This window comes from Oncorhynchus kisutch, linkage group LG17 (assembly GCF_002021735.2).
Source record: "Oncorhynchus kisutch isolate 150728-3 linkage group LG17, Okis_V2, whole genome shotgun sequence".
Taxonomy (NCBI): Eukaryota; Metazoa; Chordata; class Actinopteri; order Salmoniformes; family Salmonidae; genus Oncorhynchus; species Oncorhynchus kisutch.
Window position 1 is genome coordinate 60,645,744 of NC_034190.2, and position 14,682 is coordinate 60,660,425.

The following is a 14,682-nucleotide window of genomic DNA, read 5'->3' on the forward strand; positions in this document are numbered from 1 at the left end:
ACTGCAATTGCAAGTTTGTAAAGTGACAAGCTTGATGTATTCAATGTGTGCAAGGAATATGGGACCGAATACTAATCTTTTGACCACCTGAATACATTAAAAGTGAATTTATCCAAATACTTATGACTTCTTCAAATGGGGGGGAGTAAATACATTACGTGCTTTTGTTTCTACTAAACCATGTATGAAAATACCCTCAAATAAAAGATGACATTCTGCACTGTCTCCTCATTTTGATCTCGAAACAAAAATGCTGGAGTATAGAGCCAAATGTTTAAAAAAAAATTGCTTCACTGTCCAAATAAATACGGAGGAGAGTGTATGTCAGGTGACCTAAAGTTCTTCCGTCATGTCTTAACAGGGTCCCATTTTCGTCAAACGGATACTTAAAGCTCAGCACTGGCACATTGGTGTCTGTCCAGTCTTGCACAGTAGGCAAGCTTTTAACCATTCGCTGACACCAACCTCAAGTGTTCGCAGCTACAATATCTGTTGATGTTAATGCGATTAGGCTTGATTTAACACTTTGCACGACAGTGATTTATATGAATGTTTATTGTCTTTCGGTAATAGAATCAGTCGGTGAAACTTAATGCATTGTTTGGTAATACACGTGCAACTGGAAAGCAAGGGGCCAACAAACTGGGGCTCGTGTTATTTGAAATCATACACCCTCTTCTTACACCAACACTTGAAATAATTCAATCTTCAAAGTCAATGAGAAAAGAGCAATATTTATTGGGATTAGGCGGGACATTTTGTCTGGCAGCCTCCACCCAAATGAGGCATTTTTCCCCCCTTTGTTGATCGTTTGAGGATTTAAGATGCATTTGAAGCCAGTGTCTGCATGGATAATGGAAGGTTAGAGACTGTTATTTGATTTAAGTTCAGACACCAGAGATTAATATCTTTATTTTACACGTCAAAAATATCCCAAAGCATCTATGACTGAAAAGCTGGGGCCAATTTGACTGGTTATTGGATATCATTATAAATATCAGAGGTCAACTTTAATAAATGACTTAGCCTATACTTTTTTTTTTACAGATATTGTATTTGAGTTGGACTTCTCTGGACTAACTTAACTGAAAGTAAAAATGTTCCAGCTTCCTCTACTTTATGCTTCCACTAAATAAAACTTTAGTATCAGCTGACATCTAGCGTTTTAAGTGTACTTGTTGTCTCTGTTTGCAGTGACCCAGCTCCAGCAGACCCTGGCTACAGTACAGGACCTCCTGGTCCAGCAGCAGCAGAAAATGCATGACCTGTCTCAGGAGCTATCTACCTCTGAGGTACGACATCATCATATTCACACACACACTCAAACACATATGCTTAATCTCACCTGTCTCTCAGGCTACTGGTGCCGTACATACTAGTCTGGCTCAGACCTGGGTCAAATACGTAGATCAAATACTTTATGTGTTTGAGTGGTGCTTGATTTTTTTAGGCCGCAACTTTTGGGACAATTTCATTGGTTCTGTTTTACTGGGAAAACAAAAAATGCAATACCAGTATTTGAAAGTGTTTGACTTAGTATTTGAACCAGGTCTGGTCTGGCTACAGCCAGTGGTAAAAAGAAGTAGAACACACTCCACCTGTCTGCTGTTTTTAGTGGAAAGTTCAAGGTTTTGTTCATAAGGCACCAAATGAAAGACAACGCACTGACGCAGGGAGGGACTACTTCGTTTTCCATTGTGAAACATTTGAAAATGTTTTCCGATGCATGCCCTAATGAACATGACCCAAGACAGAGGATTTATTTGGTTCATCGCTCTCTAGTGACTCCTTGTGGTGGGGAGAGCGCATGCAGGCTGACTTCGGTCGTCAGTTGAATGGTTTTTCCTCCGACACATTGGGGGTGCAGCTGGCTTCCGAGTTAAGCAGGCGGTGTTAAGAAGTGCGGTTTGGTTATGTTTTGGAGGATACGTGACTCCACCTTTGTCTCTTCTGAGCCCGTTGGGGAGTTGCAGCGATGAGACAAGATCGAAAAAGGTGGTTCAATACACATTTTATTTGTCACATGCTTTGTAAAACAACCGGTGTAGACAAACAATGAAATGCTTACTTAACGTGCCCTTACCAACAATAACAACAACAAAAAAGCACAAGAGAATTTCGACACCATCTAAGGGATGGGCATTTGAGATTATTTTACAATTCAAATAATGTCATGACATTTTTTCAGATATCAGAATAGTCTAAATAAGAAAAATAAAACTCTCAGCTCTCTTGACCAATCAGACTGACTCAAATGCACATGGCAATTGTAAACAGCGAACATGCTGCTTTTCACTGTTGGTTTTAGCCAAACACTGTGGGGAAAGAGAAGTCTGAATTTCGCCATGATAGAACCGGTGTCTGTATGTAGCCTCACTACTTTTATAGCCTTGCTACTGTATATAGCCTGTCTTTTTAATGTTGTTTTATTTCTTTACTTAACTATTGTTCACCTAATACCTTTTTTGCACTATTGGTTAGAGCCTGTAAGTAAGCATTTCACTGTAAGGTCTACCTACACCTGTTGTATTCGGCGCACGTGACAAATTAACTTTGATTTGACTCTATTACAAAAAAGGTTTTCTGATGAGTGTTTTGCATTGCTCTGTGCCTAGCCTTGTGGAAACTCGGTTAGGTGAACACCTGTAATTGCTATTTGAAGCGCCGAAAATAGCATACCGATGTCAGGGCAGACTGGAGGGCTAAATGCACAGTATTAGCTCTCAAGACATTATAAAAACTACATTCAAAGTTTTGTTTATTAAATTAAGTCAAATGTCATGGTATATCCATGTAGGTAACAATGACACAATGGTAATTACATTTATAACAAAGCTTTTCAATTGTCCAAATAGGCCTACACATTTTTTTTGCTACCAAATGTACTCACTCAAGTAATTGATTACTAACGTCCGTTTGGATATCTGGATAGATATTCCTACCACCATCTCAGATTGTGCAAAATGTGTTAGAAACATAAGATTAGCATTCCTGAAACATTATTTTGTTAAAATATAATTTGATCTCTGAGAAAATTAAGCAAATTGATTGAACAAAACATTTTCATATTCATTTATAGGATTCATATAATCTTCAATAAATATAGTACCTAACATCTGATTTGGACCATAATTCTTCCTAACAATGAGTATCGCATGAGAAATCCAATAAAATGATCAAAATCCACCCACGGATCCCCCACACCCCAATCCCAACCCAACAACCAGTATACTGTATTAGTTCTCTGTCTCACAAGTAGTATGGTGGTGTGGCTTGGAGTATTGCTTCTTCATCCTATGTAATGTATTCCCTGTGAATCTGGTGATGCTTTTTTTTCTTCTCCCTTTTATAGAGAAATAATCCTTTGAAGTTGCTTGCATTATTTTCCATAAGTGAAGTACGAAGTTCGCCCACTAGATGTCGCTGTTCCTGCTACTGCCACACCTTTTTTTTATTTTAATTGTGCTGGTCTCTAGTCTTTATTAAATGGATCACAACATTTTCTTAGCAACTTTGGTGAAAATAAATTGTGTGGCCAGTTCTCCATGAAAGCAATTCAGTTTGTCATCTCATCATGACATCCATGATGTTATCATCTTCTGCCATAACTCTGTTCTTGGCTTAAATTTTATCGTCCACTTTCACAATCCACAGTTACAACCGTTTAGGTGCTAAGGGCCGAATGATTGTTTTAAAACTCGTCATGTCAAAAAAAATTGGTGAACTTAAGTGCAAGTATGAAATGTTACTTGTTCTTTATCACGCTGTCATAAATCGTTTTATGATCATCGGCCCAAAAAACTCCCTTGGAATCAAGACCATCTCAGACAATGTTTTATGTCCACAGCTTGTTAAGCACATGGGGTGTTCGTCTGTAGCATCTGGATGGCGCAGGAAAACATATGCGTACGCATCTGTTTCTGCAAACGGCAGAGAAAAATATGAATCTCTCCCCTGGATGAGGTTAATCAAAACCGCCGACTCATAGCTCATTTTCGAGTGAGTCTCTCTTGCCCCCACGCCGCTTCCTAAACTGAGTTGAAAGGATAGTTGTGTTTTTGGGTGGGAGGGAGGGAGGGGGTGGACAAAACCCTAACTGAGCCACTATGCAAACAGAACTTTGTGTGTACCATTTTTCTTTGTCCTGGCAAGCCCCAGTCCGATCCAGTCACTGTTAAGCCCACTTTAAACAATGAACTACATCTGCAGCACTGGAGAACAAGAGATGTTTTTTTTTTGCCAAAACACAGATTGGATTAAAAAGTGCCCGCTTCATTTGCTATGAGTGCCTTGTTGGAAGGCGGCAGTGTATAAAAAGTATATTTCACATCAAAACACCCATTAAACAAATCATAAACTCTGCTTTATAGCTATAGTGTTGATCTTAAATTTTCCACAGAGAGACGTAGAAGCCCTGTTGTTCCCAGGCCATATGGGAAATTGGGAAATTGTTTTCAGGTCCGGAGCGTGTGATTAAGAACACATGTTGGAGCTGCCGAGCTACTTATCGTTTGCAGTTAGCGGCTTTCTGGGTTTCTCCCCTCGCCGCTCAAAGTGCGCCACTCTTGGCAATTATACCTCTCAACGCGGAAATGTGCATTTAACCCGAAACACATGCCGACTTCTGTTTCATCAGCTGCTAAGTAAACAGTTCTTAAAGTTTGGAAACCGCTGAATTGCAATGTATATGGCACCCCAACACAAACTGACTGGGGATGTCATTATACAAGTGAGAGATTGCGCACACACACTCACACACACATATGATATATTTCTGCCTACAAACCTCAGAGGGCCCAGCAAAATGTACTCTGTGGGTATTTACTCTATAATCATGACTTATTTTGAAAATGATCACCTAGCTACATCATACCACTACTGTTAAATGCCTCGGTGAAGAATGAATAGGCTTCAGGGTAATTCGTCTCCAATGTTAACAGGAGGGGTAGCCCCCTATTTTGGTCCCATTATCATTACAAATCTGCCAGTTAACTGTGTTTGCTCCGCTGTCTCAATTCAGTGATAGTTCTCTTTATTAGTGGCTGCACATAGAAGATTAAGAAACTGCTGTTCTGTACCAGAAGAAGCACTCCGGCACTGGGAAAGTAGAATAAATAGACTGAAATCAATTGCGCCCGTGTTTTCCCTGGAAAACGCTCCTCGGGGATTTCTTTTGAAGCTAATTCTACCATAAATATACATGCATTACAAGGAAAAAGACAACACAGTCGGCTGGTGGAGTAACTGTGAATTAATTTGCCTTTAGACATTTTGAAACAAGGCTTGTTAAGATCCTATCTGTTGCTAATGGTCCGTAGGCATTTTATCTTCATTTATTTCACGCATTGCCATCCATGGAGGAGTTGTTAGATTTTTTTCTCTCTTTTGCTCGTAATATATTTTTCTGGAACCACTTAGTTAAGCAGCAGAAAGGGGCTGACCCCTATCACACCCAAGCAACCACTCAAGACAGATTAGGAACACAGCTATTACACCAGTTAAGAGGAAACTGTATAGCGCTTAACAGCACTGGTCATAGATCAAAGTCTCCGTTCTTAAGCCAGAGTACGCAAAGTGATTATAGGGGCAGTTATAATCATATGAATAGAATTAGAAGATTCAATTATGTGCATGTAATTCTTACTATGCTGCTATAATGCTTTCTGTACATTACTTTATTATGAACATGGTGTCATGCCACATATGACAAAGGAAATGACCACATGGCTATTTCTGAAATCACAATGTCAACATGACATAACTAACACCTTATGTTCAGTTAGCATGGTGTATAATGCCAGCTGACATATGTCATGTTGCCATGTATAAGCGTGGTTATAATGCAGGAATATTATGTCTGCGGCCAAAACTACCATACGGTTGCGTCAACCTTCGCTGTAGTGCACAACGTAGGGAATAGGGTGCCATTTGGGTTGTATCCACAGTTTTAAGTAGGCGTCATGACTGTGAAGCGTTTCCCTGTTTCTTAGGTAAGAGTTTTACGTCTTGGAAGTCTAGAAGAAGCCTCAGCCTGTGGAGCAATAACATTTTTTCTTTCCAAAGGTAAAATGAGAGAGAAGCACATTCCAACCTTATTATGTGGGGGGCCTTGGGGAGACCTGGGATTAAGATGCTTCTAATGAGGTGAACCATGAATGTCTTCACCAAGGCTCCTACCGATGCACACCCAGGACGGTTTTGGGGCTTTATGTAATCAAGCGTCTTCGTGTAAGAGTGCCGATTTTATGATCAGTATTGCCTTTTAGATCACAATTCATAAGATTTCATGGACAGGGGGCACCTGATCCTAGATCAGCACTCCTACTCTGAGAAGCTTGATACATACAGCCCCTGATGTTCCCTGGAAAACACCGCACTCTCCCTCCCTCCGATGTAAATGAGTCTGATCCCTCTCAGATGTGATTCAATTAATTTCTCTTAGATGTAATTACAATTGAAAGAGACCAAGTTATCCGTCTCACCGTGATAGGGTGTCTCAGCTTCCTAACTAGCTGCCTCTAGTGAGTCTGGAGTTCTTAATTACAGTTTTTTAGTATTATTTTATCCTGCTTTCCCCACTTTGTTTTTCTCCTTTTCTCTGGTCTCATCCATATACCGCCCTTCTCCCCTTCAGAAACAAAAAGGATAGAGGTGCAGGTCTGTTCGGTTAGACTACCAAGGGTCCAAAAGCACCTGCTTGTCCAGGTGAATATGGGCTGGTTTTAAGAGTATTTTCCCAGTTGAGGAGTGTCCATTACAAATGCTAAAGTGTATTTGTCTTTAACCAAATGTGGATTTTCGCTAAGACAGTGATAGCTAAAAGCAATTCGGTTCACGCTGGCTATTGCAGTTGCATAGAAGGACTGAAATGTCATAGAAACAAACAAAATCAACGCTATTGGCTACATGTTCACATATTGTGTCTTTCTTTTGACGAATGACTTCATACGTCTGCTTGGAACAGAAATACAATGGATGGATTTTTAAAAAATTATTTGCTATTCAAATATTGCCAGAGGCCACTACAATTAGCCGTCATTCCCTGTCGCAATTCATGCCATGCCAGGCTGTGTGTGATAACACTCACCTTTGATAAAAGAAGAAAAATAGCTGTCAACTTATGGTTGCCTTATGAATGCCCCTATTGTTCAGGATAAGGTTCATTATCCAAAACTGCCATCCTGCCCTAATCCATTTTGGGAAATATGGAAAACTATGTAAAAATTGGAATGATCCACAGTCAAGTGAAACCCAATTTTTTTCTGCACGACTTTTGACTAGGGCCCATAGGGCTCTGATCAAGAATAGTGCACTATATAGGGAGTAGGGTGCCATTTGGGAAAATACCACTACCTTTTTGTGACGATCCTGTCTACAAAGATGAACTTTAGTCCAGAGGCTTGTTGTTTGCTACCACCCCTCTCCCGTCACATGGGGACTTGTATGTAGACTCACACGCTGTTGTGATATGATTACACACCAGCTTGTGTGGCATTAGGCATTTGCTCTGTTTGTTTACATCGCTGCCCTCTCAACCATTCTCTCGTTTGAAAGTGTTATCCTGTTAGGTCGCATGAACAAATGAAGATCACAGAGATGTAGCAACATGCTTGACGAAAGTAGCTTTCTGTCCTCTTTTAATGTTGCTTATGGACCTAGACTGTACTGTATGCTCCCTGACCCATGGTATGTTATAGTTTATCTTCCCTCTTCTTCCAATAGGCATCCTCTTCAACCAACCGCATCCTGGATACCCAGACCATCGGCGATCTGAAAGCTGAAATAGGGTCATTGAAGGGCTTGCTTCTCGGCAGGTAATAACTCAAACACTGTGGTTTCATTTAAAATGGCACCCTATCCCCTATCTAGTGCACTACTGGCAAAAGGTAGTAGGACTTGCCTTGTTAAATAAAATAAAAAATATATAGGGAATCGTTATCGAAGCTCATCCTACTACCTTCCTCCGCAGCGCCTTCAGCTCTACCCCGTTTGGCACTGTCTGTCTGTCACAGCATGAAAATGGATTCTGTTTTGTAATAGTCATTAGCATGCATGATTATGTACTCAGTGCCGCTAATGAGGCTCAAAGCAACAGTTTACGTCGGAAAAATCAGCCAGATGAAAATTGCCTCAGAACTGTCAGGTTGTACATGTTTTGTTTTCCTGTGTACATCCTAATAAGCTTTTAAGTATTTTGTTTCACTCTCCTTTGCCTGACTTTCACAATAAGTTTTGCGTAAGGGGTTAATCAGCGAAGAAAAACACAGAAGCACCATCTGTCGCCAAACTTGTTCTCTCTCTTTCCCTATTTTCAAATGACCTGATTAGGCAGTAAACATTTTGTATTCCTTTAGTGCAGATCCCTTTTAAGGCGTAACCATTTCTTTTTGATCTTGAAAGAATTAATGAATATAATTTAATATCTTGGCCAATCTTTAGCAGGTGTGGAGAACATCTGGCTGTTGAAAAAAGCTCTACCTATTTTTCTCTTATTTATTTATATATACACACACTGATAAGGCCAGCATCCCGGAGTCGCCTCTTCACTGTTGACGACTGGTGTTTTTCGGGTACTATTTAATGAAGCGTCTGTTTCCCCAAATTAGACACTCAATGTACTTGGCCTCTTGCTCAGTTGTGCACCAGGGCCTCCCACACTTTCTTTTCTGGTTAGAGCCTGTTTGCGCTGTTCTGTGAAGGGAGTAGTACACAGCGTTGTACGAGATCTTCAGTTTCTTGGCAATTTCTTGCATGGAATAGCCTGTAATCGAACCCACAAATGCTGATGCTCCAGATACTCAACTAGTCTAAAGAAGTACAGTTTTATTGCTTCTTTAATCAGAACGACAGTTTTCAGCTGTGCTAACATAATTGCAAAAGGGTTTTCTAATGATCAATTAGCCTTTTAAAATGATAAACTTGGATTATCTAACACAACGTGCCATTGTAACACAGGAGTGATGGTTGCTGATAATGGTCCACTGTAAACCTATGTAGATATTCCATTTAAAATCTGCCGTTTCCAGCAATAATAGTCATTTACAACATTAACAATATCTACACTGTATTTCTGATCAATTTGATGTTATTTTAATGGACTAAAAATGTTATTTTCTTTCAAAACCAATAACATTTCTACTATGGGAAACAGTGATCTTTCCACTGTGCTTATTTCGATTTTCAGTGTACAAGTTTTTGATTGTGATGACAACATTTTGATTTGGATGACATGATGTGTGTTGAACGAATATCCCTGCCTTCTATCTCTCTCCAGGAGGCAGTTCCCCGCATCACCATCCGTCCCAAAGATTCCATCCTGGCAGATGCCCCTGAAGCCGGCCACCATCTCCACCAGCTCTCCTTCCATCAACCACACCAACAGCAGCAGCGACATCTCCCCCGTCAGCAACGAGTCGGCTTCCTCCTCCCCCATCAAAGATGGCCGCCACAGCCCCCAAGACGTCCTGGGAGGTCCTGACGGAGCCCACGGCCTCAACGGAGAGAATGGCGTGGGGCTGGGAGGAGGAGCCACACTGCCCCCCCTGGACCTTAAGGATCAGGTCCGCATGGAGGTGCAGGGTGAGGAGGAGAAGAAAGAGGAGGATGTGAAGGAAGAAGAGGAGGAGGAAGATGACGTGAGCCATGTGGAGGAGGAGGAGCATCTGAGCGTGCCAGCGGAGGATCGTCGAGGGGGGGACGGACAGATCAACGAACAGGTGGACAAGCTGAGGAGGCCCGAGGGGGCCAGCAACGAGAGCGAGGTGGATTAGACCAGACCGTGAGCACAAAGCACAACAAAACCCCTTTTTCCTTATGGTTCTCATTTCATTTGAAGGTCCTGTTTCAGTCTGGTCCCATTTGACCATCCTTTCTGTAACTGTACTGTTTTGCCTCTGTTATATAGTGAACAATCTCAATTATGAGCGAAGGTTTGAGAAACATAGCAAAAAAAAAAGGTTCATGTTGGTGTGTCTGGCCCTTGTAAGCACCTGGCTTACATCAATTTACTTTTCATCATTCAAACAAAACGATTGCATGCCTGGGAAAGTAATGTGACGTTTCAGCAGGATGGGGGAGATAAGAGCAATATTCAATACAAATTACTATCAAAAATTATTTGCAATCCTGCCTTCTCTTATTCCTTGTGTGGCACTTGGTACTGTCAATTTTCATGACTGACAATAATCACCTGGTGTAGTGAGCTTGGTTTCCAATGTATCTGAGCTCATTTGAAGAATCATTTGAGGGTGTGTCCCAAATGGCACCCTATTCCCTATGTAGTATGTGTTCCAAATGGCACCCTATTCCCTATGTAGTATGTGTTCCAAATGGCACCCTATTCCCTATGTAGGTTGTGTCCCAAATGACACCCTATTCTCTATGTTTTGACAAGGGTCTGTAGAACTTTGGTCAAAAGTATTGCACTATATAGGGAATAGGTTGCCCTTTGGTACTCAGCCTGAGTAACCTGTTCTGGACACCAAAGAAATTGTATGCTCCCCTATATTCTTCAGTTCTATGTAAGGAGTCAGACGGCTTGTCCCCCTGTACTCGTCTCAAAGTCATCCCAGAGATCACTGAAAATATTACTGGGACTGCGTCTGAAACAGAACACTATTCCCTATCCGATTCACTACTTTTGACCAATAGTAGGGCACTCCATAGGGAATAGGGTGCCATTTCAGACGCAGCCTGTCAACAGAGCCGAGGGAGAGGACAAGCAGCGTTAGGCTAGGGCAGCGTTAGGCTAGGGCAACGTTTAGGATCTTTCATGTGTCCCCTCACATTGGTGTCAGTCTGTCAATAATTCAGAAAGGCCAGGAGGTGGCATTTGGGCTGAAATAAAAGCCTTGAAATTTGAGATTAGAACACGATGACGGGTTTTGTTCCACGAGCGTTCAAGAGCGCTGAAAGGAAGGGAAGATAAATGTGTTTTTTTACCTCTTTCTAAAGGGGCTGCCTCGTGCATTCTGTCACTCTGTATGTGGTGAGAGAGATCCCAGCCTGCCTCTTCAGCTGCATCTCAGTCTCCAGCAGGGCTAGCTGAATTGGTTTATGAAGTATGTTAATAATCAAATGATCAACAAATAACAGATGTATTAGTTCATGCAGCTTGAAATGTCAAGGAGGCTAAAAGCGGAAATCTAATCGTGAAAGCCCTGTTGTATTATATTTTATTTCATGACAAACCCTCCGGTCCAAATTATATAGGCCTCCTACAGTGAGTAATCTTTTACGCTAAAACAGCGCCAATATTTTGTAATTAAACCGTATAAAACAATGGATGTCGCCATGGATGTTGTGGCAGGTGGGAATCTAGCTCTGAAGGCAGAGGTGGGGGCGGGTGGGGAACTGAAAGTAATGTATGAATACTTACCTTATTAAATTACTCACTCGCCAGCTGATGAGATAGAGAAAAAAGGTCCACGAGTGAAAATGAGGGTATCAGCTCTCTTGTGGTATTTTAACTTGCATCAAAGGGCCTTCAAAGTAACACAATAACGGTAGAGGGAGGTGAACCTTTCTAAGTGGCAGCAGTCATAGTCCGCAAACGCTGTGTCTTTTAGAATAGAAGTAACAAGGTAGTAAAGAATCTGAAGTATGATACTGTCATGAGAGATTATTTTGTTTGCAATTGTATTGGACATGATCTGACATTCTGATCTATGAATTTGTCTGCGAATGAAGACCACTGGCTGATAATGTGGCAGAATTGCTAAAATGAGAGGTCCCCATGTGTCACTCATGCCTTTTAAACTACTGCAGTTTCACTGACTGGTCCTCTATGTATAAAATGTACCCAGCTTATAATTGTGACTGTATGAGCTTCTGATATCAAACAGAAATGTATATTATTGTAATAAATTTGGTTTATCTCAAGTTACTTTAATTGCCACTTTTTTATCGAATCAATTAGGCCGTGATTCAATCTGACACTGGGGCACAGCGACATTGTAGGGGTGTGTAACAGTACACATGTTTGTACCAAACTGTTTGGTAAGGTGACTTCGGTTCGCACTGTGAACCTGAATGAATACATAATTTTTTAAATGACAAAATAATAACACTAGGCCTATAGGCTATGTCTACACTGCGTTGTATGTCTGATTCTTGAGTAAATCTGGCTGAGAAAAAAAACACATTCAGGCTATTCCGTTAAAACAACTAGAGTTTATGCGCAGGTTGTAAGCAAATCATTCTAATCGTAATTGCCGCATTTCAAACTGTCTATTTGTGAGACGCAGCCGAGAACTAGTTCTGTACGATCATAGCGAGTGGTGGGGTCAATAAACCAGAATTGGAGGATCCTCAATCATCGTTTAATCTCCAGTTTGGGAACATTTTGGCTTCCCAGTAGATTACAACGGCGATGGACAGAGATAAATTGGATAAAATTTTAACAGTATGTCGCCACTCTCAATGAAAATTGCCTATGCATCTTTTCCACTCTGATGCTGCTTTTGTAACCATGTGGGAGGTGGGAATTTATCAGTTGTGAAGTCGTAAATACCAGTTGGATACATTCATGTGATTTGAACTCGTTGAGAAACGCCGATTGGCTAATGGCCAACAAGCTGCATTAACCATAAACTAAAGAGATCAGCTATAATGCTTGTAAACAAATTTGAGTAAACATTTTTTTTTAAAGATTGCTTTGTTGCATTTAACTACTGAAAATGCTGTTATAGAGGCCATTTCCTTAGTAGATGACGTCAGAGGTCAACATGTGGGAGAAGTGGGTTCTTAGGATGAAAGGAGAGTTTCCCACTTTAAATGACCAGTTTGAGGACCATTCAAGTGGTTTTTCCAAGCCAAATGGTAAATTCACACGTGGTTACAAACGCACCATGACACTGCCTCCTTTAGTCCAGATGCGCACATTTGACTCATAAAGGCGGCATGTCTGGAGCACCGTACATCTCCCACTCCGGGGTAACGTGATGGGCGGTCACTGTTGAGTAAACATAACAGTTATTGGTCAATTCATTGCAAAACTCGGCTTTGGTTTGCTTATATAGAGCGGATACAACCGGTTTGCTGAAATTGGCGCAAAAGGGAAGTTTATATCATGGCTTTTGAGCACTTTCACAATGTGCCGAAACCCCCTATTCTCAACCACCGAGAATGGGCACATATCCGCGGCAATTAAACAAAGCCTGTAAAATATATAAACATAGCCTACCTATCGATCTTGTAATGCAGAGGGGAGACGATGTTGTGTAGTTTCTTTGCGTTTCCATCTTGCTCCAGTATACTGCGGTGATGTTGGCGTAAATGTATCAACACATTTGAGGTGTTGGCAGATGCAGAGAGGCCCAACAATCCTCTCACAACAGACAATGCTAGGAACATTGTGAATACTGAACATTGAATGGCATTTAATTTTCACACTGTACCGAAACCGAACAGTGACCACAAAACCGCAATACATACCGAACCGTTACACCCCTACACCCTTGTCATATAAAAGGTAATTTCCAATTGAGCCGACATCTGTGAATGAGTTAACGTTGCCTTTAAAAGTCGCATTGTCTACAAGGGCGATCAAATTGAATCCCTGCCCCAGTCGTATGTCTTTTTAACAAAGACATTGCTACATTAATTCAAACAAACATGTTAGCATGTTTTTGTTTTTCTGCTGCTCATTAAGAAAAATACTATTTTGGTTTTGGGGGTGTGTGGTTTGATGTGGGTGTGTTATGTTCGCATTTCGTACCCTGGCAGTTACTGTAGCAACAACATAGCCACTACCACTTCCTCAGAATAGTCAGAATTAAGATAATCAAGAAATCTGTAATTAAATGATGCATGAGATAACGAGCAGGATTAGTTCCAGTGCTTTGGACAAATCACGATTTCGCAGTTGTTAGAATCTTTCGAATTTCGAAAGGTGAGTGAACATTTGACCCATAGACTTAACTTGCAAAGAGAGAGGGTAGAACTCTTCGTTCCATTTCCAATCCGCGTTCTATCTATTATTTTAACTTGTATGGACCCAGAACTCAATTGAGCGTCTGACAAATTACGCAAGATTTTAGTTCTGGGTTAACCGAGATTAGTGCACTGCAGACAGTATCGAGTCAGGTGGTTCTGACTGTGCTCAGGACTGATTTTGAGAACCTGTGTACAACTTCATCATCAGCAAGCTGTCAAACTATTGTAAATAAAGCACAAGCTGCTACATGCTGTTTATCACTAGATGGCTAGCTAAGTTCCATCTCTGTGTTTGTCAATGAAGTTAGCTAGTAGCAGCTAGCAGGCACATTGAGCAGGCAGACCACGTTAGCTAAATCAGTTTATCAAGTCACTGGCGAGTGGCAACGTCTGTTTCGGGTTCCATTTTTTTTTTTTTTACAACTTTCTCTATCTATTACAAGAGTGTACTTCTGTCTGGCAGTGTTTCATAGCGAATAATGTTACAAAACAGGTCGCGGAGGGGCACAAGTCACTTGCGAATGGGTTTAGAATTCTGGAATATTGACAAGTGGCAGTTGGGATGCAGGTGTGCATAGTTTCAATTTTCATTTTACCCAAAACAATGGCAGACTGGAGTGATCCCTATCCAACACATCAGCAAGTGGGCCCTCCATAAAGGGCTTAGGGGCCAAGAGTTCTTTCAACATAATATTGGCAAGGTGTTGTCTTATGTAAACTAGTCCACTGAGCAGTGGGCAGGTCTGT

General features: G+C 41.1%; 1 protein-coding gene across 1 annotated transcript in view; it reads left to right on the plus strand.

The window, feature by feature from the left end:
• Positions 1-11,884, plus strand: part of pex14 (peroxisomal biogenesis factor 14) — a 98,685-nt gene extending 86,801 nt beyond the window's left edge. Inside the window, exons 7-9 of the mRNA XM_020506400.2 lie at positions 1,195-1,292; positions 7,723-7,814; positions 9,275-11,884. Of these exons, the coding sequence (XP_020361989.1) occupies positions 1,195-1,292; positions 7,723-7,814; positions 9,275-9,770 (686 nt within the window). The 3' untranslated portion in view covers positions 9,771-11,884. The remainder of the gene's footprint in view (positions 1-1,194; positions 1,293-7,722; positions 7,815-9,274) is intronic.
• Positions 11,885-14,682: the final 2,798 nt, after the last annotated feature.